This window comes from Papio anubis, chromosome 7, assembly GCF_008728515.1.
Source record: "Papio anubis isolate 15944 chromosome 7, Panubis1.0, whole genome shotgun sequence".
NCBI classification, from domain to species: Eukaryota; Metazoa; Chordata; class Mammalia; order Primates; family Cercopithecidae; genus Papio; species Papio anubis.
In genome coordinates this window covers 143,601,458-143,628,238 of record NC_044982.1, presented here as the reverse complement: position 1 = coordinate 143,628,238, position 26,781 = coordinate 143,601,458, and the positions used below count along the sequence as shown (strand labels likewise).

General features: G+C 42.5%; 2 protein-coding genes and 1 long non-coding RNA gene across 21 annotated transcripts in view; 1 reads left to right on the top strand and 2 right to left on the bottom strand.

Moving 5' to 3' along the window:
• TUBGCP4 (tubulin gamma complex associated protein 4) overlaps window positions 1-25,080 on the top strand; it is a 35,881-nt gene extending 10,801 nt beyond the window's left edge. The window contains exons 7-19 of one of the 8 annotated variants that reach the window (XM_021940266.2): window positions 1,368-1,569; window positions 3,909-4,074; window positions 4,325-4,449; window positions 12,263-12,313; window positions 12,744-12,849; window positions 14,360-14,467; window positions 15,169-15,307; window positions 15,865-15,996; window positions 18,228-18,405; window positions 19,351-19,485; window positions 21,612-21,728; window positions 22,343-22,482; window positions 23,140-25,021. In XM_021940266.2, coding sequence (XP_021795958.1) covers window positions 1,368-1,569; window positions 3,909-4,074; window positions 4,325-4,449; window positions 12,263-12,313; window positions 12,744-12,849; window positions 14,360-14,467; window positions 15,169-15,307; window positions 15,865-15,996; window positions 18,228-18,405; window positions 19,351-19,485; window positions 21,612-21,728; window positions 22,343-22,482; window positions 23,140-23,152 — 1,612 coding nt within the window. In that variant the 3' untranslated portion in view covers window positions 23,153-25,021. Of the gene's footprint in view, window positions 1-1,367; window positions 1,570-3,908; window positions 4,075-4,324; window positions 4,450-12,262; window positions 12,314-12,743; window positions 12,850-14,359; window positions 14,468-15,165; window positions 15,308-15,864; window positions 15,997-18,227; window positions 18,406-19,350; window positions 19,486-21,611; window positions 21,729-22,342; window positions 22,487-23,139 lie in introns of those variants that run through there. The other 7 variants (XM_021940265.2, XM_009210029.4, XM_009210028.4 and 4 more) reach the window with 7 other exon arrangements.
• Window positions 1,517-20,511, bottom strand: LOC116275869. Its single transcript, XR_004185186.1, has 3 exons — window positions 20,120-20,511; window positions 7,879-7,997; window positions 1,517-1,725 (listed from the first exon to the last, which is right to left on the bottom strand). It is a non-coding gene; the product is annotated as an uncharacterized LOC116275869 (long non-coding RNA).
• TP53BP1 (tumor protein p53 binding protein 1) overlaps window positions 21,013-26,781 on the bottom strand; it is a 111,464-nt gene continuing 105,695 nt past the window's right edge. For 8 of the 12 annotated variants that reach the window (XM_031667741.1, XM_031667738.1, XM_031667740.1 and 5 more), the window contains 2 exons: window positions 25,870-26,015; window positions 21,013-25,499 (listed from right to left, as the gene is read on the bottom strand). In XM_031667741.1, the coding sequence (XP_031523601.1) occupies window positions 25,312-25,499; window positions 25,870-26,015 (334 nt within the window). In that variant the 3' untranslated portion in view covers window positions 21,013-25,311. 12 annotated transcript variants of the gene reach the window in all.

Here is a 26,781-nt window from a genome sequence, read left to right as displayed (position 1 = left end):
GGCTGGGCATGGTGGCACACACCTGTGTTCCTAGCACTTTGAGAGGCCAAGTTGGGTGGATAGCTTGAGCCTAGGAGACCAGCTCAGGCAACATAGTGAGACCCCATCTCTACAAATACAAAAAAAAAAAAAAATAAGCATGGTGTATGCCCCTGTGGGCCCAGCTACTTAGGAGGCTGAGGTGGGAGGATGGCTTGAGTCTAGGAGGTCGAAACTGCAGTGAGCCATGATCGTGCTACTGCACTCCAGCCTGGGCAACAGAGTGAGACCCTGTCTCAAAAAAAAAAAGAAAAAGAAAGAAAATAAAAAGGGATTTTCTTATAGAACGTCAATTCCATATTACACCCAAGAAAGCTAACATTAATTCAATAATACTATATCCAAATTTTTCTAGTTGTCCCCCAGAATTCCTTCATAGCTATTCTTCTTTTTTTTTTTTTTTTGCTGTCCAGGATCCAATCAGTGTTCACATACTACATTTTCTTCTCATGTCTTTTTAGTCTGTTTTAATTTAGAACCATCCCCCTTGCCTTTTGTTGTTCTTGGTGTTGTGGATGACGTCAACATTTTAAGAGTCCTGACCAGCTGTCCTGTATAATGTTCCACAATCTGGATTTATTGTTTCCCTATGATTAGATCTGGATTAAACTTTTTTGGCAAGAATACTATGTAGGTGGTATTATTTCCCATTACATCATATTAAAAGGCACAGAAAGTAAGTTTACCCCATGACTGGTGTTGTGCCGTTGGATCGCTTGGCTTAGGTGTTTTCATCACGTACTGCTCCATTGTAGAGGTACATGTTCCCCTTTTAATTAATACGCTATCTGGTGGATGATCCGTTGAGACCATCTGAATAGCCTGTTCCCCAAAAACCATTCTGCATTTTGTTTTAGTTTCTGAATTTTGCTAGATAATAGTTTCTCGTGTATACCTGGCCCTCACGCATGGATGCTCTCTCCCTATGTGATTCCAACAAAAATAAAACACATTTAATACTGTGGTAGCCAAAAAGAGACTCCATTAAGTCCATTTTTAAAATTTTTTATTATTTTTATTTTTTATTGCTATCAAACAGTTGTACATATTTAGGATCCATCAGTTTTGAAAATTACATAAAAGAAGGGAAGAAAATGTCTTCCCTAAAATAATATCAGCACATATACTGAACATTTTAGATTTCATTATGTAGGCTGCAAATATGGAAATTCAGTGAGTTAGTTCACCCACATTTAAATTAAAATAGCACAATTATTTTTAACTTAATTGGTTATTTCCCTTATGACTCATCAAACTCTAAGACCTCTGTTTATCGTGTAACAGTTTAAAGCATGACTTCTAAGCCTCTTACTTTCCGCTCTGCCCAGAATCCTGGCCGTTTGTCATGGGGTCATGTATAAACAACTGTCAGCCTGGATGCTCCACGGACTCCTCTTGGACCAGCATGAAGAATTCTTTATCAAACAGGGTCCATCTTCTGGTAATGTCAGTGCTCAGCCAGAAGAGGACGAGGAGGATCTGGGCATTGGGGGACTGACAGGAAAACAACTGAGAGAACTCCAGGACTTGGTGAGAGCCCAAAAAGCAGCCTAGCACCCTCCTACCAGGAGTCAGAAAAGCGTGCAGCCAAATGATCTTCTGGTGATCCCTTCTTAGCTCATAGCTGAGCACCTTCCATCAATTCTTTGGATGTAAACATTTGGCTTTATCTTAACTGGTGTGAGACTATAAAATAGAAAATATGTTTGTGAGATTATTTTTGTTTCCGCTTTCCCAATATATGCATTTAAGAGATTATAAGTCTTACTTATATAGATATAGCTACTCTAATGGAATAGCTAGCTACGTTTTAGATTTTAAATACAGTTTGGAGTTCTTTTCTTTTTCTTTTTTTTTTTGAGACAGATTCTCACCTGTCGCCCAGGCTGGAGTGTGATGGCGCAATCTTGGCTCACTGCAGCCGCTGCCTCCCAGGTTCAAGCAATTCTCCTGCCTCAGCCTCCCAAGTACCTGGGACCAGGTGTGTGCCACCACGCCTGGCTCATTTTCATATTTTTTATTTTCAGATTTTTAGTAGAGACGGAGTTTTGTCATGTTGGCCAGGCTGGTCTCAAACGCCTGACCTCAGGTGATCCACCCGCCTCGGACTCCCAAAGTGCTGGGATGACAGGCATGAGCCACCGCACCTAGCCATTTGGTGTTTTGATTAGACTACTTAAAGTTCTATAGTGTCCATATTCATCCATCCATCCATCCATCCATTCATTCATTTATCCTGTGGCAGTATTTCATTGAATGCCTGTTATGTGCCAGGCATTGTTCTAGGTGATACAAATAAAAAGCAGTAGTCTCTGTCCCTAAGGAGCTCGTAGCTTAGGGGAAGATATGTAGAAAAGTAAACATTACAGAAAATGTAATGTTTAGAATATGTAGAAAAGTTACATTACAGTGTACTAAGTGCTCTGAAAAGACTAAATATGGGTATTCTTGGAACATGGTCATGGGATAGGGTCTTGGAGTGACTAGAGAAGGCTTCTCAGTGGAAGGTATGTCTAAATGGCAAAGAGTTTGGGAGGAATGATCAAGAGCTATCCAGGCAGAAGGAATGATCTGTGTAAAGGTACAGGGGCCATTAAGGACATGGTTCATTTAGGGAAACAGTAGTAATTCAATTGAAATGGTCAAGTAAAGACTGAAGTAAAATATTATAAAAGATGGTGTGAGGGAGAGGTGGTACTTGAAACTTTTAAGTTGGTACTTGATGAAACTTGAGTTAAGCAGAGGCAAGATCACAAAGGTGCATGTAAACAGTAGAAATGAATTTGTACTTGAACCTGAAAAGAGTTGGGGGCTATTGAATTTTAAGCAAGTGGGTACCACAGCCAGACTTCATGATAAATCACTCTGGATGCTGTATGGGGAATCATTTTTTTAAAAATCAAGATTAGAGGCCAGTCGACCAGTTAAGAGAGTGTTGGGGAGACTTAGGTGAAAATAATAATCCCCTAAACCAAAGATACTAACATTGAATATGAAAAAAGAGTAAAGAGGTGTGAGAGATGGTTAGAAGGTGGAATCGATAGGCCTAGTGAGTGCTTGGAAATGAGTCAAGAGGGAAGAGTCATTGATGATACCCAGGTTTCTGCCTTCAGCAACTGGGCAAGTAGTCATGATAGGGGTGTATACTGCTGGTATGCGGGGAAGAAGATGGGTCTAATGGCGGGCATGTTGAGTTTGAGGAACTTGTGGGAAATGTTCAGTGGGCTGAACCTGGGGCTCATGAGAGCACTCCAGCTTGCTCCAAATCTACCTATGGAATCATCAGCATGGAGCTTGGAGATTTTTAATCTGGGGCCCTTGGGTGGCTTCAGAACGTTCATGAAATGTGATATTTCTGTACATTTGTCTGGAAGGTCCATAGCTTTTATGATTGCAGAGAAGTCTGTGACCTAAAAATTAGAACTATCTGTTCCACTGATCAGTCACAGAAGATGATGTGATTGTATAAGAAGTGTAGGCTGAGAGGAAAAGACAGTCTGGGACAGTGCCCTGAGGAGCACCAGCAGAGCAGACAGAGAGAGAAGACCTGGAAAACAAAAAAGACCACCTCTTTCATTGTATAAGTAAGGAAGCTGGTCAACTGTGCAAGTGTTTACTCAGTAGTAAAGGCAGAGTGAAGGCCCAAGTCCCAGTATTTAAAAAGCCACTCTTACTTCCACCATGCCACTCTGCTGCCTGAAGATGAAATACGTCTCTCCAAAACGGGTGGTTCGAGAACTGTGCAACACCAGATTTGAAGTCCCTGCGTCTTTACTTTAAATCATGGGTTGGGAGAGTTACTAGATATTTTCTTGTTTTCCTTTTCTTGCTTCGTACTTCATCTTGATGTGTACTCTTTCCTTGACTAGCGCCTGATTGAGGAAGAGAACATGCTGGCACCATCTCTGAAGCAGTTTTCCCTACGAGTGGAGATTTTGCCATCCTACATTCCAGTGAGGGTTGCTGAAAAAATCCTATTTGTTGGAGAATCTGTCCAGATGTTTGAGAATCAAAATGTGAACCTGACTAGAAAAGGTAGAAATCTCCTTGTCCAATGTACTGCACCCTCAAAAGCTCTTCTTCCTTAACACTGTGTGGCCCCCCAGCATGCCTGGTCAGAGCTGAGTGGTCGATAATATTCCTATCCTGAGATTGTAGCAGAATCATGACATTTGTCTGAGAAGCAGGTGAAGTTGCTGCCCCACCGAGATTAGCCCTCCCCAGAAAACCCTGACTGTCCTGGGTATTCTCTGTCCTCCTTTGATGGTGCCTTCCTATTTTGCAGGATCCATTTTGAAAAACCAGGAAGACACTTTTGCTGCAGAGCTGCACCGTCTCAAGCAGCAGCCGCTCTTCAGCTTGGTGGACTTCGAACAGGTGGTGGATCGCATTCGCAGCACTGTGGCTGAGGTTTGTGTTTCGTCATATATGTGTGTGTGTATATATATTATATATATATATTTTTTTCTTTTTCTAGAAAAAAATTAGACTAGTTCCCTAGAAATTGAGTTACTTGGTCAGGCACGGTGGCTCATGCCTGCAGTCTCAACACTTTGGGAGGCCAAGGCAAGTGGATCACCTGAGGTCAGGAGTTCAAGACCAGCCTGGCCAACATGGTGAAACCCCGTCTCTACTAAAAATACACAAATTAGTTGGGTGTGGTGGCAGGCGCCTGTAATCCCAGCTACTTAGGAGGCTGAGGCAGGAGAATCGCTTGAACCTGGGAGGCAGAGGTTGCTGTCAGCTGAGATCACGCCATTGCACTCCAGCCTGTGCAACAGAGCAAGACTCTGTCTCAAAAAAAAAAAAAGAAAGAAAGAAATTGAGTGACTTGACTTTTGTTTTTTTCTTAATGTGGTAAGAACTGAGCTTGGAAAGAGCCGTTGCAGAGAGTTGAAGGCAGGAAGCAGAAAAAGAAAAGCCTCAGTTTTCATTAACAGAGACAGAACTGCCTTCCCATTTTCCTATCTAACTAAAAAACAGGTGGTTTTTAGTTGGTTAGTTAGTTGAATAAAGGGGAGGTCTTGGTTTAAATTTTGAAAATCGCATTTTGGATCTGTCTCTATCGTTTGCAATAACTCCTAGGAATCAACTAATTCTGACTAAATTTAGTGTCTTTCTTGTAGTTTAGTATGGCTTATAACTTGTACTTTCATTTAAATACACAATCATCTTATGAGGAAAGCAGAACAAATATCATTTTCTCATTCTTATAAATGGAGCAAACACTCAGCACACTGACTTGTCTGGCTTGTCTGGTGTGGCACAGTGAGTTGCCATAGTGAAGTCAGTGCCAGGCCTCCAACTCCTGGAGTGCAGTCTTCCTCATTTTGAATTGTGCTGCTGCCACCGACTTAAATTGTGACCAGTAAGTTTTCAAAGGAGCATATATGTTCTGTGGCTTATATTAACATTTGTCTCATGGATGTGTGATAACATGAAATGAGACATTTAGTCAACTGTGTTGTTAACTATATTCATGGCTTTCAACACTGGCTAAGCATAGGATCGCATGAGAAAATTTTAGTTTTTATTTTTATTTTTTTTATGGAGTCTTGTTCTGTTGCCCAGGCTAGAGTGCAATGGCGTGATCTCGGCTCACTGCAACCTCCACCTCCCAGGTTCAAGCAATTCTCCTGCCTCAGCCCCCCAAGTAGCTGAGATTACAGGCACATATCACCACGCCCTGCTAATTTTTGTATTTTTAGTAGAGATGGGGTTTCACCATGTTGGCCAGGCTGGTCTGAAACTTGTGAGCTCAAGTGATCCTCCCACTTCAGCCTCCCAAAGTTCTGGGATTACAGGCGTGAGCCACCACGCCTGGCCCGCGTGAGGAAATTTTAAAACCTGCACTTGCACCAAGTCCTTACTTCCAGACCTTCTGATTCGTAGGTCAGTAGAGGGTCAGTACTTTTGTTTTGTTTTGTTTTCGAGACAGGGTCTTGCTTTGTCGCCCAGGCTGGAGTGCAGTGGAGTGATCATGGCTCACTACAACCTCCGCCTCCCAGGTTGAAGCAGTTCATGTGCCTCAGCCTCCTGAGTAGCTGGGACTGCAGGCCTGCACCAGCATGCTTGGCAAACTTTTTTGTATTTTAATAGAGATGGGGGTTTCGCCATGTTGGCCAGGCTAGTCTTGAACTTTTGGGCTCGAGCGATCCTTCTGCCTTGGCCTCCTAAAGTGCTGAGACTACAGGTGTGAGCTACCACGCCCAATAGGAACTTCTATTTAAGCAAGCCAGTCCATCCACCAAAGACAAACCTCTACAGGGGATTCTGAAAATAGAACTAAAAAGCAGTGCACTTCGCTCAGTGTCTGGAACTGCTAAGAGCATCAACTCTCCATGGGTTGGGAGCACAATAATCTTTTATAAATATGGTTTCCCTTTCTAGTCACTGTCTCAAAAACTCCTGGTCATCACAGATAGAACTGTGTTGTAGACACAGAATGTTCAGTCTTAAAATGGCTGTGAAGTATTGTTTGATTTGATTCTTTCTGGGCAAGTAAATATCTAAATGACCCATGTTCCTGTCCTTTCAAAATTTTAAGACATTGCCTCACCCCCGTCTATAGGCCAAGGCAGGTTCTAGTCTAGAGGGGTTGATATCAGTTCCTTTCATTTTTGAAAATTGTATATTTCTGTTGTCTTATCATTTTTATTACAAATCTTTGGAAAATATAATTAATGGAGGAAAGTAAAATTGTACTGAGTGAATTATAAACAATAGGAAAAATTGTTTTTTTCTTGTGAAAGTTTGCTAGAAATTATGTTCCAATTTGTAAAAATGATAAGCAAACTGAAGCACAGGCTCTTTGGAGTTTCTTAGAATTGTAGCTAATAGACTTTGGAAAGCATTATTGCAACAATAACAGCCTACAGCAATGAAAAGAAATGGTGTGCCCTGAAGGAAAAGGGGGGAGTGTTTTGTAAATATGTGTTATATTTATCCCTTTTGGAATTCTTTCTCTCCTGTAAAAAATTTTTCCTTTAAAGTGTGTGTACTATGTGAATCTATTTCTGTAAAGTTCAAACACAGGCGAAGTGAACCTGGTGCTAGAAGTCAGGACTGTATTTGCCTTGAGTCAGTGGGAGGGGCATGAGCGGGGTCTCTAGGATGCTGGAACACTCAGTTGGTTCCATTTCTTGATCTGGGTGCTGGTAATACAGGTGTTCAATTTGTAAAAATCTTCAAGCTGTGAACTTATGACTTGTACTTTTCTGTATGTATTTTAGTACTTAAAAAGATTTTTAAAATTCTGAAGTACTTAATAGTTTTTATTTTAATTATGTCTTTTGTTAGCTTTTACTGCTTACATAGAGAAATGGTGGTATTACTTTTTGTAGGTTAATCTTATACCTTGCAACTCGTTGAACTCTTTTTAGTTCTAATAGTCTGATTATATCAGTTGTTCTAAGCAGATGACCATACCATCTGCAAATGAGAGAACTTTCCTTCTATTTTTATGATTACTTTTTGAGATGGGGTCTTGCTATGTTGCCCAGGCTGGTCTTGAACTCCTCGGCTCAGGTGGTCCTTCTGTGAGCCACCATACCCAGTCCAGAGGTTTTTATCATAAGTAGATGTTGAATTTTATCAAGTGCTCTTTCTGTATCAATTAAGGTTCAGTTTCTTGCTCTGGGCTATTTTTCTCTTTTAGTCTATTTATATGATAAATTTCTGGTTAGATTTGGAGATGCTGGTTCTTCCTGAGATAAACACTACTTGATTGTGATGTTTTACATCTGTAATCACTAGTTGTATTAGTCTGTTCTCGTGCTGCTAATAAAGACATACCCAAGATTGGGGAATTTGTAAAGGAAAGTGGTTTAATGAACTCACAGTTCCACATAGATGGGGAGGCCTCACAGTCATGGCTGAAGACGAATGAGGAGCATAGTCAGGTCTTACATGGCAGCAGGCAAGAGAGCTTGTGTAGGGGGACTCCCCTTTATAAAATACTATAAAAAAATATAAAAAATGTAATTTATTATAAAATAAATCACCCCTTTATAAGAGTGATTTATTCCCTCTCAGAAGAACAGCATGAGAAACACCACCCCCATGATTCAATCACCTCCCACCGGGTTCCTCCCACGACACGTGGGAATTATGGAAGCTACAATTCAAGATGAGGTTTGGGTGGGGACACAGCCACACCGTGTCACCAATGAAATAAGACTATACCCTTCTTTCCCTGTATTTTGCTTATGTGGATTTGGAATAAAGACTCTACGGTCCTCATAAAATGGGCTAGTTGGGTTTTGTTCTTTTTCTATTTTTTAAGAACAGTTTATATAAGATAGGAATTCTTACTGAAAGTTTGAATTTACCTGAAAAATAATCTAAGCTGGATATTTTTAGGAGTGAAAACTTAACTAGTTCAGTGTATTTAAAACCTGTTGACATAAACCAGTTATTTCTTGTATTAATTTTGGTATTTTCTAGGAATTTACCTATTTCATATAGATTTAATTTGTAAAAATCTGTAGTCATTTATGTTTTATTTATTTAGAATTTCTTTTTATTGTTTAGTCTTATTAGTCTTTTCAAAGAACAAGCTTTTGTTTTTATCCTTTTTTCTTTTTCTTTTTTTTTTTTTTTTTTTGAGACAGAGTCTCACTGTGGCCCAGGCTGGAGTGCATTGACGCAATCTTAGCTCACTTCAGCCTCCACCTCCCAGGTTCAAGGGATTCTCCCACCTCAGCTCCTGAGTAGCTGGGATTACAAGCGTGTGCCACAACATCCAGCTAATTTTTGTATTTTTAGTACAGATGGGGTTTCACCATGTTGGCCAGGCTGGTCTCGAACTCCTGACCTCAAGTGATCTACCCACCTCGGCGTCTCAAAGTGCTGGGATTACAGGCGTGAGCCACTGGGCCTGGCTTTTTCTTTAATTAAAAAAAATTTTTTAGAGACAGCTTCTCGCTGTGTCACCCAAGCTGGAGAGCAGTGGTGCAATCATGAGTCACTGCAGCTCGACCTCCAGGCTCAGTGGATTTCCCGTCTCAGCCTCCCAAGTAGCTGGGACTAGAGGAGCGTGCCACCATGCCTGGTTAATTTTTTTTTTTTTTTTGGCGATACAGTCTTACTCTTCTTACTCTGTTGCCCAGGCTAGAGTGCAGTGGTGTAATCCTAGCTCACTGCAGCCTCCAATTCCTGTGCTCAGGCGATCCTCCCTTCTGCCTCAGCCTTCCAAAGTGCAGGGATTAGACGCATGAGCCACAGCACCTGGCCTTTCATTCTCTTTTTTTTTCCCAGAGACAGGGTCTTGTTCTGTCTCCCAGGCTGGAGTGCAGTGTTGTGATCATAGCTCACTGTAATCTTGAACTCTTAGGGTAAAGCAATCCTCCTGCCTCAGCCTCCTGAGTAGCTAGGACTACAGGTGCAAATCACCATGCCCTGCTAACTTTTAAACTTTTTGTAGAGACGGAGTCTCAGTGTGTTGCCCAGGCTGGTCTAGAAGTCTTGGCTTCAAGCACTCATCCCACCTCAGTCTCCCAAAGTGCTGGGATTACAGGTGTGAGCCACCACGCCCCAGCACTACAGTTTTGACCTGTTTCCTTTCTGACCTGGGCCAGTTCACCCATCCTTAGGCAACCTGGTGGTCCCCCACTCCCAAGTGGTCACGGTATTGATGCCGAATTTATTGTGGACACCTAATTGGTGTAGCACACTACACCCAGAATTCCTAGACTCAAGTGAAGCTTCTGCCTCAGCCCCCCGAGTAACTGGGCCTATAGGCATGTGCCACTGTGCCCACCAGGCTTTTTCTTTTTTTAATTTTATTTTTTAAATGTATATTTTGGGGTCAGGTGCAGTGGCTAACGCCTGTAATTCCAGCACTTTGGGAGGCCGAAGCAGGCAGATCACTTGAGGTCAGGAGTTTGAGACCAGCCTGGCCAATGTGGCAAAACCCTGTCCCTACTAAAATAAACTACAAAAATTAGCCGGGTGCGGTGGTGCGCACCTCTAGTCCCAGCTACTCGGGAGGCTGAAGCAGGAGAATTGCTTGAACCTGAGAGGCAAAGGTTGCAGCGAGCTGAGATGGCGCCACTGCATTCCAGCCTGGGCAGTAGAGTGAGACTCCATCTCAAAATAAAATAAAATAAAAATAAAATAAAATAAGAGATATATACACACACATATATATGTATATTTTGTTTGAATTCTCTGTTTCATTGATATCTGCCTTTTTCTTTATTATTTTCTTCCTTCGTGTTTTTTTTTTAGTTACTCTTAACCAGTTTGAAAGCTTGACTCCTTTATTTTTAACCTGTGTTTTCTGAGAAATATATATAAAACTTTGCATATTGTTTTTACTGTGTCTCACAAGTTTTTGGCATGTAGTGTTTTCATTATAGTCTATATAATTCTAATTAATTTTGTTTATGATTTTTTAACCAAGGAATTTATTGTTTTAATTTTATTGCATTATAGTTTGAGAGCATGGTCTGCATTATAGTTTGAGAGCATGGTCTGTTTCTTTGGAATCTATTGCAGGTTTCTTTATGGACCAATACAGGGTCTGGTTTTTGTTTTTAGCTGTCCTACATGTGCCTGGAGAATGTATATTCTGTGTCGAGTGTAGACTTCTATGTATGTTCTAATTGTACATTTTGAGGATACCTGTGAAGCATGCGCATATTTATAATAAATGTTGTGCTTTTCCTTTTATTATACATATGTCCTCTGTATCACCTATGATATATATATATATATATAAAATACTCTTTTTTTTTTTTTGAGACAAAGTCTCACTCTGTTGCCCAGGCTGGAGTGCAGTGGCGCAATCTCGTCTCACTGCAACCTCCGCCTCCCGGGTTCAGGCAGTTCTCCTGCCTCAGCCTCCCGAGCAGCTGGGACTACAGGCACCCGCCACCACATCCAGCCAATTTTTTGTGTTTTTAGTAGAGACGGGGTTTCACCATGTTAGCCAGGCTGGTCTCGATCTCCTGACCTCATGATCCGCCCGCCTCGGCCTCACAAAGTGCTGAGATTTCCCATTGTCTTTTTCATTTGCATGCCTGTAATGACTAGTGAGGTTGAACATTTTTTCATGTGCCTCTTTGCCCATTTTGTATTGGGTTTTTGTTTTCTTGTTGTTGAATTTTGAGAGTCCTTCATGTATTCTGAATTTAAGTTCTTTAAGAGATATGTGACCTACAGATATTTTCTCACAATTTTTTTTTTTTGAGATGGAGTCTTACCCTGTTGCCCAGGCTGGAGTGCAGTGGCATGGTCTCAGCTCACTGCAAGCTCTGCCTCCCACGTTCAAGTGATTCTTCTGCTTCTGCTTCCCAAGTAGCTGGGACTACAGGTGCCTGCCACCACGCCTGGCTAATTTTTGTACTTTTAGTAGAGATGGGGTTTCACCGTGTTAGCCAGGATGGCCTCAGCCTCCTAACCTTGTGATCCACCCGCCTCGGCCTCCCTAAGTGCTGGGATTACAGGCATGAGCCACTGTGCCCGGCCTATTTTCTCACAGTTTATGACTTGTCCCAGAAGTTGTTAATTTTGATGAAATCCAGTTTACCTTTTTTTTTTTTTTTATGGATCATGTTTTTGGTATTATGTCTAAGAACTCTGCCTAACTCAAGGATATAAAGATTTTCTCTTCTGTTTTCTTCCAGAAATTTTATAGTTTTCATTTTTATACCCAGGTCTATGATTGATATGCTTGGATCTGTGTCCCCACCAAAATTTCTTGAGTTGTAATCCCCAGTGTTGGAGGTAGGGCGAGGTGGGGCATGGTGGGAGATGATTGGATCATGAGGCTGTTTCTCATGAATGGTTTAGCACCATTCCCCTTGGTACTGTCCTCACGATAGTAAGTTCTCGTGAGATCTGGTTGTTTAAATGTGTGCAGCACCTCCCCCTTGCTCTCTCTTGCTCCTACTCCTGCCATGTGAGATGCCTTTGTCTTCTGCCATGACTGTAAGTTTCCTGAGGCCTCCCTAGAAGCCAAGCAGAAGCCACTATGTTTCCTGTACAGCCTGCAGAACTGTGAGCAACTAAACCTCTTTTCTTTATAATGACCCAGTCTAAGGTATTCTTTACAGCAGTGGGAGAATGGAATAATACATTGATCCTTTTGAGTGAATTTTTCTGTGTGGGGCAAGGTATAGTCTTCTTTTAATACATTGCTGGATTTGTATGGAACCATTCTTTGCAGTACTTCTCACTGTAATGAAATTTGTCCCTGTTTTGTTGGTTGTTTTCATAGCATCTCTGGAAGTTGATGGTAGAAGAATCCGATTTACTGGGTCAGCTGAAGGTAATGGCTTAACTGTTGTTGTGATTCTTACGGTGATGCTGGTAGGCAGTGACTTGCATTCTCTGACATTTCCTGAGAGCACTGGTTGCCTATACCCGGACTTCCAGAGTCAACTCACTTGTTCTTATCCAAGTGAGCAAACTATACCTAATGCCAAAAATCTACTATAATACAAAGATTTGGGAGTATACTTTTTTCTGGTACATATATATATAATTATGTTGCTATTGAATGAATAATGCCAAATACACACCAGTCATCCTGCTATGCGGAACTAAGAATGCCTCTTTGAAATGCCAAATGCCTGTATCTTTTGTAGCTTGGGCTCAAATTGATGAAATTAGAAATTACTGTATACGTGTAATTCCTCAGGACAGTGAAGAGCTCCTGCCTTGCTTTACTGAATTGTAAATTGAAATTCTTTCCTCAGATCATTAAAGACTTTTACCTTCTGGGACGTGGAGAACTGTTTCAGGCCTTCATTGACACAGCTCAACACATGTTAAAAACACCACCCACTGCAGTAACTGAGCATGGTAATTGTCTGTGACCCTGAGAATGATCAACTGATTGACATCGTAGGGTATTTCTTGGCTGCTGCTGACCCTTTTAAGGCCTCCTCCACATAAGAGCAGCCTGGTCAGTTACAGAGCAGTGGCTTCCAGAGATGGAAGGCCCTTGCAGGTAGGCTTCACGCTGGGGTCATTGGGAACAGTGTCTTGGCCTATGACCCTTCCTGGAAGAGTTGGTGCAGGCCTTCACACCAGCTGTTTTTTCTCATTGGATTATAGCCATATATCCTTTATGGGTCATATTGGGACTTAGTGCTGCTTGTAGTGTTACAGTAGAATTCTTTTGGTGTGAATGACAGAAACTCACCCAAACTAGCCTAGTTGGGAAAGGGAAATGGATTTGTTATTGTATCTAAAACCCCAGTGGGACAACTTGGATTCATTCTCTCTCTCGCGTGCTCATTTGCTCATTCACCATATCTTGTCTGTGTCTCTTGTGAGCTCTTTGATGACCTTCTGGAAACATGATCACGAGCAGCTCCCAGGAATATGCCTCACAGTGTCCTCTACTGAAGGAAGTGAGCCTCGTCCCTCTTGTTGCAAGTTAGAGAATTCTAGGGAATTTTCTAGGTTTTGATTGGCCCAGCCCACATCACATGTATCAAAGAGGTCAGACATTAGGCTATGCCTAGTTCAGTGAAGTGTCCACCCCTTGACCAACTGATGGCCATTTCCATTCATACTGCATGAATAGAGTTGAGTAAAGATCCAAAAAAAGAAATGTGAGAAAATACATACACACAGGCTGATCATTTTTCTAACTCAGTAAAACCATAGATGTCCACTGTACTTATATAGTACAAATATAAGTACTTGTGGTTGCAAATATCAGAAAATCCAATTCAAACTCACTTAAGCAAAGCAAAAGGAAAGAAATAATGTATCGATTCTCATAACTGAAAAGCTCAGACGTATGATGGTTTTCGGCAAAGTTTGATCCAGTGACGCGGGTGGCACCTTTAGGACTTGGTCTCTTTCCATCTTTCACCTCTTTCTTCTCAGACAGGCCTGCTCTGTATGGTAGCAGATAGTCTCTAGCCAAGTTTACATCCTACTAAGCCCCTGTTTATCTTGAAAAAAGAGCTGGATTCTTTTAGAGTCTGAATAGAGCCTCTGGATTGGCCTGGCTTGGTCATGTTAATATCCCTAAACAATATAGCATAACAGAGTAGAGTATTACGTTCCATTTGATCATGCCTACATCACCCAGCTACCCCTAGAATCGGGTGTTGTCTAGCACTAACCCACTGGAAATATGTGAACTGTACTGAATAGGGATGATTCTCCAAGGAAAATCAGGAGGCAGTTTGTCAGCAAGAAGAGAAGAATGGATGGATGTTAGACAAATGCAACAGATGTCCACTGTGCCCTGCTGTTAGCACTGGGCATGTTGGGGGAGAAGTGGAAAGCTGGAGGAGTCTGGGTTTGTTACAGAGCCAAGCATCCTTGTCAGCCCCCGTGTTCTTTCTTGCAGATGTGAATGTGGCCTTTCAACAGTCAGCACACAAGGTTTTGCTAGATGATGACAACCTTCTCCCTCTGTTGCACTTGACAATTGAGTATCACGGAAAGGAGCACAAAGGTTTGCTGTTCCTCCCTGTCACCTTAGAGTTCCTGCTGGTCATCCATTTTCCCATCTCTGCTTCCATCCCCCACCATAGAAACCATATGATTTTGGATCTTAGAAATCAGGTAATGCAGTACTATAATTCTATAGAGAAGAAAAGGAAAGTCCAGAAGTCCATAGAGGCTAAGTGCGATGCCCAGGCCATGTTTTTGGGGGGTTGGGTTTTTTTTGTCATGCTGCTGGAATGGTCCCTGTTTATTTCCAGCCCCCAGATTTTAAGGCTGAGGAAAGAATATCTAGAAGACCTCCCAAGAGAACCTCACGTAAAAGTGTCCTTGCCCTCTTCTTTGTGTCCGCTGTAAGCTTCTAACATCGCAGACTCCAGTGAGCTCTGTTTCTTTTCTTTTGGAGACGGAGTCTCATTCTGTTGCCCAGGCTGGAGTTCTGTGGCACAATCTTGGCTCACTACAACCTCTGCCTTCCAGGTTCAAATAATTCTCATGCCTCAGCCCCCTGAGTAGCTGGGACTACAGCCACCACGCCCAGCTAATTTTTGTATTTTTAGTAGAGACAGGGTTTCACTGTATTGCCCAGGCTGGTCTTGAACTCCTGTGAGCTCTAGTTTCATTAATGTTATTCACTTGTTGAATCTCTGGTTCTAGATTAACCAAGTTGTTATCTTTTCTTTTTTTCTTTTCTTTTCTTTATCACAGCAGATGCTACTCAGGCAAGAGAAGGGCCTTCTCGGGAAACTTCTCCCCGGGAAGCCCCTGCATCTGGCTGGGCAGCCCTAGGTCTTTCCTACAAAGTACAGTGGCCACTACATATTCTCTTCACCCCAGCTGTCCTGGAAAAGTGAGTATTTCTGAGTTTCTCACAGGTAAATAATGACCCACTTTACTTGTAAGGGAAGAAACTAGCAGGACAGAATTAGCAAGGTGTGGTGGCACGTGCCTGAAATCCCAGCTACTCCAGAGCCTGAGGCAGGAGGATCCCTTAAACCCAGGACTTCAAATCCATCCTAGGCAGCGTAGTGAGACTCCATCTCATAAAAAAAAAAAAAAAAAAAAAAGAATTAATGGGAGCAAGATAGCCACCTAAGTAGTTTTTAACAATATGTAAATCAAAAGTTGTAAACCCCTCCAGGGACTAGACTGATCACATTAATAAGTGGAGCTGCAGATATGAGACACGGAGTGGTGGGTGTTAGAATCAATGGGAGAGCATATCTACTTCAAACCATCGTTTTTTTAAATTGCCAAATAAGCAGCAGTTTGTAGGCCGCCAGTTTGTGAGCTCTGGAAAATAAGGTCTCAGGCACCATGTCGAGATAATGGCCCTTGATAATTCCATCACACCTGACAAGGTCTCCCTCACTTTTGTAATATTTTTTGTTGATTGACTTGGGAAAGTCCTCCAGCCTGCATGTTTGCTGTGGATGTTAGCCCCTGGGGAGAAGACTGCCGTAAGGGAGAGCCGACAGGGGCAGCCAAGCTTGGGGGTGGAACAAAGGAGCTGACCAAGCTGGAGTCTCCTGCTGTCAGGTCAGCCTCGCTCTTTATCATGAGAGCCTGCCAAGTGCTGTTGCTTCCCTTGGTCAGGACCTAATGTCCCCAAACCAGAGATCTACAGAAAAGAGGTAAGAAGCAAATGTGGCTGGTGGTGGCTTTTGAAATCTATCCTCACACCGTATCTAGGAACTTCCCAAACCCAACTACTGGTCAGAGAACTGGCCCCTGGCCTGGATGGAGGATTGAAGCTGTCATACTCTGTGAAGCCAGAGGAATGAAGAAAAGGGAAACAAAAAGGCCATCTCTTCTTCTAGCCGCCACTCTTGATCCTTCCTATTCTTCTTCCTAGCCCTCTCTACTTGTTTCAGGTAGAGAAGCTTAGGGTAAAATAGACTGGGCATAAACTGGAAAACATGAGGCTGGTTCAGGAAGAAGATTCTATGGCAAATTCAGAGCCCACAGCCCAGCTAAGCAAGTGGCATGGACCCTGTGCAAAGAACTTCCAAAGATCCTTAGCTCCCAGAATCCTACAGGCCCACAGTCCACTTACCTCCTAACTTGATATGCTCTCAACACCCTTGAAGAAATCAAGTTTAGAAGTATTTTTTCATTTTCATTATAAAAATTTCTAAATATAAACAAAAGTATAGACCATAACAAAATCGTGTGTCCTCATTATTCACCTTCAGTAACCATCAACATTATACTACTATTATCTGTCCCTCCCCCACTTTTTTGTTACAGCTGTATAAAGCAAATCACAGTCATTTCATTCTGCCAATAAACAATTGATAAAGGCATATTTCAACAGAACTACAATGCCATTATCACATCCAGTAAAATTAACAGTAATCCCTTATAATCTAGTATCCAGTCTACATTAAAATTTCTCCAGTTATCTAAAAATTGTCTTTATGTTTGGGTTTGTTCAAATCAGTATCCAAACAAGGTCTATTATTTCATTATGTTTGTTCCTTTAGAAATAGATAATTTTAAAAACCAAACAGAATGGGACTGTCTTCTGCAAGCCTGCCTACAGACAGGTAAATCAATCCTGTTGTACCAAGAATCAGCTGTTCTTCCCATGTGTCTTTTCAGTACGGAGTCTCAGCATTAAGCAGTTAGCTCCTGAACTTGCAGGGAGGCAGGAGTCTATCTTAGAGGGAAGCTATTTTACTTTCTTTGGGCTCAGGGACAGAGAATCAGATTCATCATAATCCTTGATTCATAATACACTATTTTTTTTTGAGACAGGGTCTTGCTGTGTTGCCCAGGCAGCACACTGCAGCCTTGACCCCTGGGTTTGAGCGATCTTCCTGCCTCAGCTTCCCGAGTAGCTGGGACTATAGGTGGGCACCACCACACCTGGCTGATGTTTTAAATTGTTAGTAGAGATGGCGTCTCACTATGTTGCTCAGGCTGGTCTTGAACTCCTGGGCTTAAGCAATTCTCCTGCCTTGGCCTCCCAAAGTGCCAGGATTACAGGTATGAGCCAACATCCCTGGCCTGCTTTAAGAATTATAAAAAAGGGCCGGGCGTGGTGGCTCAAGCCTGTAATCCCAGCACTTTGGGAGGCCGAGACGGGCGGATCACGAGGTCAGGAGATCGAGACCATCCTGGTTAATATGGTGAAACCCCGTCTCTACTAAAAAGTACAAAAAAACTAGCCGGGCAAGGTGGCGGGCGCCTGTAGTCCCAGCTACTTGGGAGGCTGAGGCAGGAGAATGGCGTGAACCCGGGAGGTGGAGCTTGTAGTGAGCTGAGATCCGGCCACTGCACTCCAGCCTGGGCGACAGAGCGAAACTCCGTCTCAAAAAAAAAAAAAAAAAAAAAAAGAATTATAAAAAAGGCTATCTGTAATCTTTTGTGATTCACGTTTTTCATTCAAAATTCGTATTTTTGAATATGAGAAGCAACATGAGTTAGCCATTCAAAAAGGCATATTTCAATAGAACTACAATGCCATTATCACAGCCAGTAAAATTAACAGTAGTCCCTTATAATCTAATATCCAGTCCACATTGAAATTTCCCAAGTTATCTAAAAAATGCAGAGATGGGGTCTCATCTTGTTGTGTAGCTGGAGTTCATTCATTTGACTGCTATATAATATTCCATTGTATAAATAAATTATAATTTATTTGTCTACATCTCTAGCCATTCTTTCCTTACTGCCTTTTTGTGAGAGGAGTGGGTGGCACAAAGTCCTAGAGCCTGTCACAGGGTGAAATTTTTATCTTGAATATCCTGTTGTTTCTGTCCTAGGTACAATGTTGTTTTCAAGTACTTACTGAGCGTACGCCGGGTGCAAGCTGAGCTGCAGCACTGCTGGGCCCTACAAATGCAGCGCAAGCACCTCAAGTCCAACCAGACTGATGCGATCAAGTGGCGCCTAAGAAATCACATGGCATTTTTGGTGGATAATCTTCAGTACTATCTCCAGGTCTGTGCTGAGAGATGAGCAGAAGGAAGGGGCATGGGAAAATGTCTAGCAGGTTGGCAGGGAGTATTGGATAGGGACTGTAAGTTTGTATTTGATAAAATGGTGGGGTTTGAGAAATTCAGGAGTTATATCATTAAGCATGTTTCTTAAAATAAAAAAGCATTTTATTTTATTATTTTTTAGAGACAGGGTCTTTCTCTGTTTCCCAGGCTGGAGTGCAGTGGTACAGTGATAGCTCACTGAAGCCTCAAGCTCCTGGACTCAAGTGATCCCCCTGCCTCAGCCTCTCAAGTAGCTGTGACTACAGGTACATGCCACTGCACCCAGCTGGTTTTTAAAATTTTTTGTAGAGGTGGAGTCTCACTTTGTTGCCCAGGCTGGTGTCAAACTCCTGGCTTCAGCCAGGTGTGGTGGCTCACGTCTGTAATCTCAGCACTTTGGGAGGCTGAGGTGGGCGGATCACTTGAGGTCAGGAGTTTGAGACCAGCCTGGCTAGCATGGTGAAACGCCATCTCTACTAAAAATACAAAAAAATGAGCCGAGCGTGGTGGCGCATGCCTGTAGTCCCAGCTACCTGGGAGGCTGAGGTAGAAGAATTGCTTGAACCTGGGAGGTGGAGGTTGCAGTGAGCCCAGATCACACCATTGCACTCCAGCCTAGGCGACAGAGCAAGACTCCATCTCAAAAAAAAAAAGAAAGGAAAAGAGAAAAGGATGGGGCAGGGGAGAGTGGTCAGCCAGGACATTGGAGGGAGGGGTTTTAGAATTATGCAAATAACTTCCTACAAGGCTGGGCAATATAAGGGTGTCTTTGGTCAGCCTTAATGTGACTTAGAAGGAAGATGAGTGGGGGCAAAGCATTTTCATTTCAATCTGTCAGGCATCTTAATGTCTTTGAGTGCTTAGAATATTCAAGGTGCTAAACTTTTTGTGTAATGTCTATCAGGTAGATGTGTTGGAGTCTCAGTTCTCCCAGCTGCTTCATCAAATCAATTCTACCCGAGACTTTGAAAGCATCCGATTGGCTCATGACCACTTCCTGAGCAATTTGCTGGCTCAATCCTTTATCCTATTGAAACCTGTAAGTAAGGCGCATTGGTTTCCTCGGACTGCTTCTAGCACTGACCATTCCCTTAGGCGCTTTGAGTTGACAGGATATGAAACCATCATTAAGCAATTATTCAAGTCCATTTTAAAACATTTTTTAAGAATGTATAAAGCGGCTGGGCATGGTGGCTTATGCCTGTAATCCCAGCACTTTGGGAGGCCGAGGTGGGTGGATCACAAGGTCAGGAGTTCACCAGCCTGGCCAACATGGTGGAACCCTGTCTCTACTAAAAATACAAAAGGAAAAAAATAGCCGGGTGTCGTGGCAGTCACCTGTAATCCCAACTACTTGGGAGGCTGAGGCAGGAGAATTGCTTGGACCCGGGAGGCGGAGGTTGCAGTGAGCCGAGATCGTTCCACTGCACTCCAGCCTGGGCAACAGAGCAAGATTCTGTCTTTGGGGATGGGGTTGGGGGGGAAGAATGTGTAAAGCAAAACTAAAAAGGCATGTTAAAACAGGACCTAAGATGTCTTTGAATTTCGGAAATATGGGGTGTGGTGAGCAGCTACAGATGAAAGAATTATGTGCTTAAACCCTCAGGAGTTAAAGAAACTCAAAATCCTTGCTGACAATACAGAAAAATCAATGAAAAGCATATAGAGTTCACCTTCTTAGAAATCTTTTGGACCAGGATGGATCAGTCATTTCAAAGTTTTCATAGACAGCTAGAGTAGTGTTTCTCTCTCGATGTGTGTGTTTCTGTAAATACATGTATGTCTCCTTCGTGGCAGTCATTCTCAACTTTGGCTGCACATTGGAATCATCGGGACCCTTTAAAAAAATCCAGATGACAGAGCACTTAAATTAGAATCCCTAAAACAGTGGGACCCAGCTACCAATTTTTTTTAAAGCTCACAAGCTAGTTTCAATTCCAGGATAAAGAACAGGAAGATTGAAATGATCTCTGGGCCGGGCGCGGTGGCTCACGCTTGTAATCCCAGCACTTTGGGAGGCCGAGGTGGGCGGATCACGAGGTCAGGAGATCGAGACCATCCTGGCTAACACGGTGAAACCCCATCTCTACCGAAAACACAAAAAATTAGCCGGGCGTGGTGGCGGCGCCTGTAGTCCCAGCTACTCGGGAGGCTGAGGCAGGAGAATGGCGTGAATCCGGGAGGCGGAGCTTGCAGTGAGCGGAGATGGCGCCACTGCACTCCAGCCGGGGCGACAGAGCGAGACTCCGTCTCAAAAAAAAAAAAAAAAAAAAAAAAAAAAGAGAAAAAGAAATGATCTCTGTTAGTTTCTAATGGAACGGTCATGCCTCCTCTCTGACATGAGCTGGTTGTTACTCCTCAGTGTGCTACAGCACAGCCGTTACAGACTTTTTAAAATGTTCTGGTGTTTAGGGCTATTTCTGCTGCCCAGGAAGAGTAAGATATATATTAATAAATGCCATTTCAGAGGGCTGGTTGAAAACAACCAAGAACTACTGTGATGGGTCGATGCTGTCCTTATGTGGCATAGATGTATCCATAGGGAAAAGCCGAGTATCAGAGCAGGTCATCATCATTAAATATTTATTGAGTGCTTACTGTATGCAAGGCACTGGGGATACAAAGAGGTATAATTCATGGCTCTGCCCTTAAGGAGCTCACAATCTAGTTGGAAAAACAAGACATATATATACATACAGAAATCATTAACAACACAGAGGCCTGAACAATTGCCAAGTGGACAACAGTACAGATAATAAAGAAGCAAGAAACGGGGTTCACTAAAGGCTACAGTGGGGAAGGGAGTGCTTCACTGAGAGAGTGGGACTTGAACTGGTATTAAAAAGAAGAGCATCCCAGGCAAAGGGAACAACACTCACAGCTCAGAGGCAGGAACACACTCTGCGGGTCTAAGAAATGAAGAGTTAAATGTGGCTAGAATGGAGGTTTGGTGCAGGGCTGAGAGAGTAATACTCGCGTACGCAGGAAAGGATGCGTTTGTTTTACACATATTGTATGTCTGAGGGGCTGGCGGGCCTTGCAAGTGACAGTGTCTATCCTCTCAGATTTGGGAGGTCAGCTATTAATCAGACTGTTCTCCCAAATCTTTAATTTCATGGACGTACCTTCCTTCTTTTCCTAATGCCAACTCTGTTTCCTGGGTAGGTGTTTCACTGCCTGAATGAAATCCTAGATCTCTGTCACAGTTTTTGTTCGCTGGTCAGTCAGAACCTAGGCCCACTGGATGAGCGTGGAGCCGCCCAGCTGAGCATTCTCGTGAAGGTGCGTCTGCCTGGAAGTATGCAGCCTTGCCGAAAGGACAGAGGTGGTTTTGTCAATGGAGAATTCATGATCTTTCCTCTGAGTCAGTAAAGCATTTCCTCAATACACACACGTACAGAAATAAGATATAAAGATAAAAATGTTGGTATCAGTTGATTTTGAATCAGGTAATTACTGTGCCACCTCAGAGTGCTCAAAAATAGTTCAGTCCTGAATAGTTTATTCAGCCCATCAAATAAGCATTGGCTTTGTTCTAACTTCCTCACATCCTACCCCTCCTTACTTCCTTGAACTAACCCCTATCTCACTGAGATAATTATCTGCTTGTAATCAGAACGGGTTCTCCCCAACCCCAGTACTTGACAAAATACATTAACTGGAAACCAGCTACTAAATTCCTACTGGTGAAAGAGTACTTTCATAGGAAGTCATGCATGTATGGATTTGGTACAAGTCATTTTAAGAACTAATAGAAATAGGAATGTGGGAAGGCCAGGTGGTTCTGTAGAATTTTGAGCAAGGCTTTTCCAAGAAACTCCTCCCTCCGCCCCCATCCTCCATATGGAGAGTTGGTGAGCTGAAGTGGAATGACAGCTGAGTCCTTCTCTCTGCAGGGCTTTAGCCGCCAGTCTTCACTCCTATTCAAGATTCTCTCCAGTGTTCGGAATCATCAGATCAACTCAGATTTGGCTCAACTACTGTTACGACTAGATTATAACAAATACTATACCCAGGCTGGTGGAACTCTGGGCAGGTAGGAGCAACCCTTGGGTAACTCAGTAGACTTTTGTGGGTGACTTTTTAATGAGTTGCAGAATTCTAGAGCTGGAAGAAGACTTTAGCCATCATATAGTCCAAATACCCTCATTTTATATAAACAAGGTTTAGAGATAGAGGTGTGACCATCTTTAATAATTTTAATGAAGATTATTTTCTAGTAGAAGTCATCATCATCATCATAAAATACTAAAAAACCTGACAGTGAGATAGGTGTTAAGTCCTTTGCTAGGTTATGTATTGCTATGCTGGGAGGCAGTGTGCCTTCCATTCCCAATTCTGATACGAACTAGCTGTGCAGCCGTGGGCACCCCGCCTTGCTGGTCGGTCCCTAGCTTCCACATCGGTGAAAGGAGGGGACCACCCCTTCTAACTCTAAACTTTAAGTGAGATTCAGTGGTAGCTAGCTTCCCAGAGCTCTGTCATTCCCATTCAGAAAATCACTTTATTGTCCTTTCTCTCTCTAAAATGTCTGCAAGTAGACTTTTTTCTAAGCTATTTTAGCAGAAGAGTCAAAAGAAACTCTTGTTTTAAGACGACATTATTTAGACCACAGGTTGTCCTGATTCATATTTCTTTGAAGGCAGTCTTGGGAAAGCATGATACTTAATAAGGCTCTTTTTCTCTTTTGTAGTTTCGGGATGTGAAAAGTTATGGCTCATAAACTGAAATAACAGCCACGTTCCCAAGTTTGTACCAGAAGATTCAAAACAAACATCCCATTCTAGCCAAACAAATAAGTATCTGTGGCCTAGTGATAGGACTCTACCTTTTCTCCTGGAAGCAGTTACTGAACATCCAGGAGTACAAATCCTTCCCATCATTCCCATGTGGAAAGGCCTGTCCCATCAAGGAGAACAGGTGGCATCTCTGATCCTTTACATTGAGAACATTTGTTGGATATGTTCGTTTATTCAGTAGTCATTTATTGAGCACCTACTGTACATGCCTTGGTACTGTTCAAGCTGTGGGAGATACAGCAGTAAACAAACAATATAGAGCAGAAAATTAAATATTTTATGGTTCATATGTGAAAAAGTAATTATGTTTATAAATAGGCTAACTGCTGGATGTTACCATCAAGTAAGAAAGCAACAGGTAAGATAGGCTTTCTCTCTCCCTATACCAAGTAGTTTATACCTACACAGATTGGGCAATTCTAGCTAATGAAAATATATTTAAAGTATTTCTTAGGCCAGGCACGGTGGCTCACGCCTGTAATCCCAGCACTTTGGGAGGCCAAGGCGGGTGGATCACCTGAAGTCAGGAGTTCGAGACCAGCCTGACCAATATGATGAAACCCCGACCCTACTAAAAATACAAAAATTAGCCAGGTGTGGCGGCATGTGGCTATAATCTCAGCTACTCAGGGGGCTGAGACAGGAGAATCGCTTGAACCTGGGAGGTAGAGGTTGCAGTGAGCTGAGATTGTGCAGTTGCACTCCAACCTGGGCAACAAGAGCGAAATTCCGTCTTAAAAAAAAAAAAGTATTCTCCAATAAGAAGGTCTTTAAGAAAAAACTGAGATCAAGTTGTTAGATTTTTAAATAGTGAAGACTGCAGGCCCAATTACCCATCTTACACAAGCCATAGGGGTTGAAGTTATCTTAATATAGCCCAGCCATCACTGGTAATCAATATTCATATCAGTGTGAGTAAAAATAAATATTCATTGAACAACGCCCTCCAAACTGAAAAAGAATGCAGTGTTCTGGCATCAGTTTATAGTCACTGAATCTGGTCTTCATCACTACATCTACACACACAGGGAAGCTCTGACAACCTTATTCCTTTCTATTATCAAGTAAAGATCACCCTTTCCACTGCTATCTCTAGAGCAGGAGTTGGCAAACTATGGCCTGCTGCCTGTTTTTATAAATACAGTTTTACTGAAACACAGCCATGCCCATTTGTTTACCCATTGTCTATGGTTGCTTTCATGCCCTCACAGCAAAGGTGAGTAGTTGTGATGGATCAAATAGCCCACAAAGCCTGAAATATTTACTCTTTGGACCTTTACAGAAAAAAACTTGATCCCTGCTTTAGAGAATGAGAAGCCATGAACGGGGATCAGTGATGCCAGAGGAAGGGAAGGAACAGCTTCCAGCCATTGTGACAATAATAATAATATTGGGTCTTTGACTAGAACTTGTAACATTTCCAAGTGTTCTCACTTGTGCTTCTCATGTGTATCTTCCGGAAGGTCATTCCATCAAGCTTATGGTCACTGTCCCTTCATGGCAGTTGGTCCTTTCGTTCTCCCTTTAGCTCTTAAGTGGGGGAATACCCACAGGTCAGCTGTTAGTGATCTCAGCGCTAAAGAGAGAGAGCATGAGGTCTTTCTTAAACTGTCAGGAAACAGAGCTGTGCCCAATTCCGCTCAACTTTTGGCACAACTGTTAATCTGGGCCTTCACCTACTTTAAACTGAGTTTTTGCAAGCACAGCATTTTAGACACCCTGGAATAACCTTTTGGGAATGATGCCACAGAATAAAGTTCACTCTTAACTTTGCAATTTCCTTGGCTAGCTGTCCTCCTAAAGTGAATAAGCCTATTGAAAACCTCGAGAAAATACTATGTTTGTCTTGTCATTTGTTCTGAGATTAAGCTCAAAGAAACAGATGAAGAAATCCCAGTTACTACAACCAAAGAGATTCAACATTTATTTTATCATAAAAGTTCAGCAAATAAAACTATATACAAGATCCATGCAAGGAATCCAGTTACACACAAGACACATTTAAAACCTGGTTAAAACACAATCTCCACGATAGCAGGGAATAAAACCAGTAAGACCAAGTATCTTTAGTGAGAAACATAATCGTGTTTATATTTTGGATGCTGCTTGAATCCAATTCTCTCCCCAACAATGAGGCACTGGATCACCCACTCTTGTGACACGACAGGCAGCTGCAATGCTTCAGCACACTTCAGCACCGAGGCTGGGCAAGAGGGGTCTGTCACCACCACATCAAATACCCCTAAAGCAATATCTGCAAGGAGCAAGTGAAAGTGAAGAAGGAAAGTACACTCAATGTAGCCCTCCATTACAAAGAGAGATTTGATTCTAACCAATACATCCCACTCTGCACAAACCAAAGCCCTATTATGTCAAACACACTGCTGATCATGACCAAAAGTAGAGGTATAATCACTATGTGCTGACCTTGTAGAAATATTTAACAAATATATGCCCAGTGCTTCATTTATGTTGACTCACCTCTTGAAGGTGGTACTTTTCTTCTCTAAGAAACATGGATACGGTCAACCTATTAGGCTTGAGCCTTGGACCACAAGGCCTGACACCTAGAGGTCTAAGGAGATCTCTCGAACAAAGATACACACACACACACACACAGGTACCTTTGTTATGGGCACTTGAATGGTGCTGCTTCACAGAGGCTGCCCCTCCAGTCATGAGGATCTCAGACCAGAGCTCCAGGAAGTTCTGCTGTTGGTCTGATACCAAGAGTACCTTCAGATTCTGGAAAGGATTTTCACGGGGTTGCCTAGGAAGGAGACAGAGAGATAGCCCTATGTAACTGGAAAGGACCTTAGCATGATAAGTAATATCCAACAAACCACCTTTCTGCAAAGGGACTCATGTACATCTGAATGCTTTCAAAACTAAGTGCCCCATCAGGCATAGTGTTTCAAGCCTGTAATCCCAGCACTTTGGGAAGCTGTGGTGGTTGGATCTCTTGGGCCCGGGAGTTCGAGACCAGCCTAGGCAATATGGCGACACCCCATCTCTACAAAAAATAACAAATTAGCTGGGTATGGTGGCGAGTGCCTGTAGTCCCAGCAGCTTGGGAGGCTGAGGTAGGAGGATCACTTCAGCCTGGGAGGTTGAGCCTGCAGTAAGTCATCATTGTGCCACTGTACCCCAGCCTAGGTGACAGAGCAAGACTTCATCTCAAAAAGCTAAGCCCTATATTAGGGTCCCCCTTCTCTTCCTTCTTTCTGTGAATGACCTGTATTCCTTGCAATCCTGGCTTTCTGATTTCCATGTTTGTTCTGGGGCTGAGAATAATCTGAATCATGCTCCTGAGCCTATATATTTTTAATGTTCGCTTAAAACTTAGTTCTCTTAACTTTACAGGTTGAGAATATTGACCCTATATACAAATCTTCACACATTTTCAAAAGGTTCCTAGCCAATGTAACCTATGGAAATAAACTAAACTCCTGAAGGCATTTCAAACCCAAATTTATCCTACAGACATTCCAATTTCTAGAAAGCTTTACTCTCTCACCTAGATTCTCTTCCCTCCA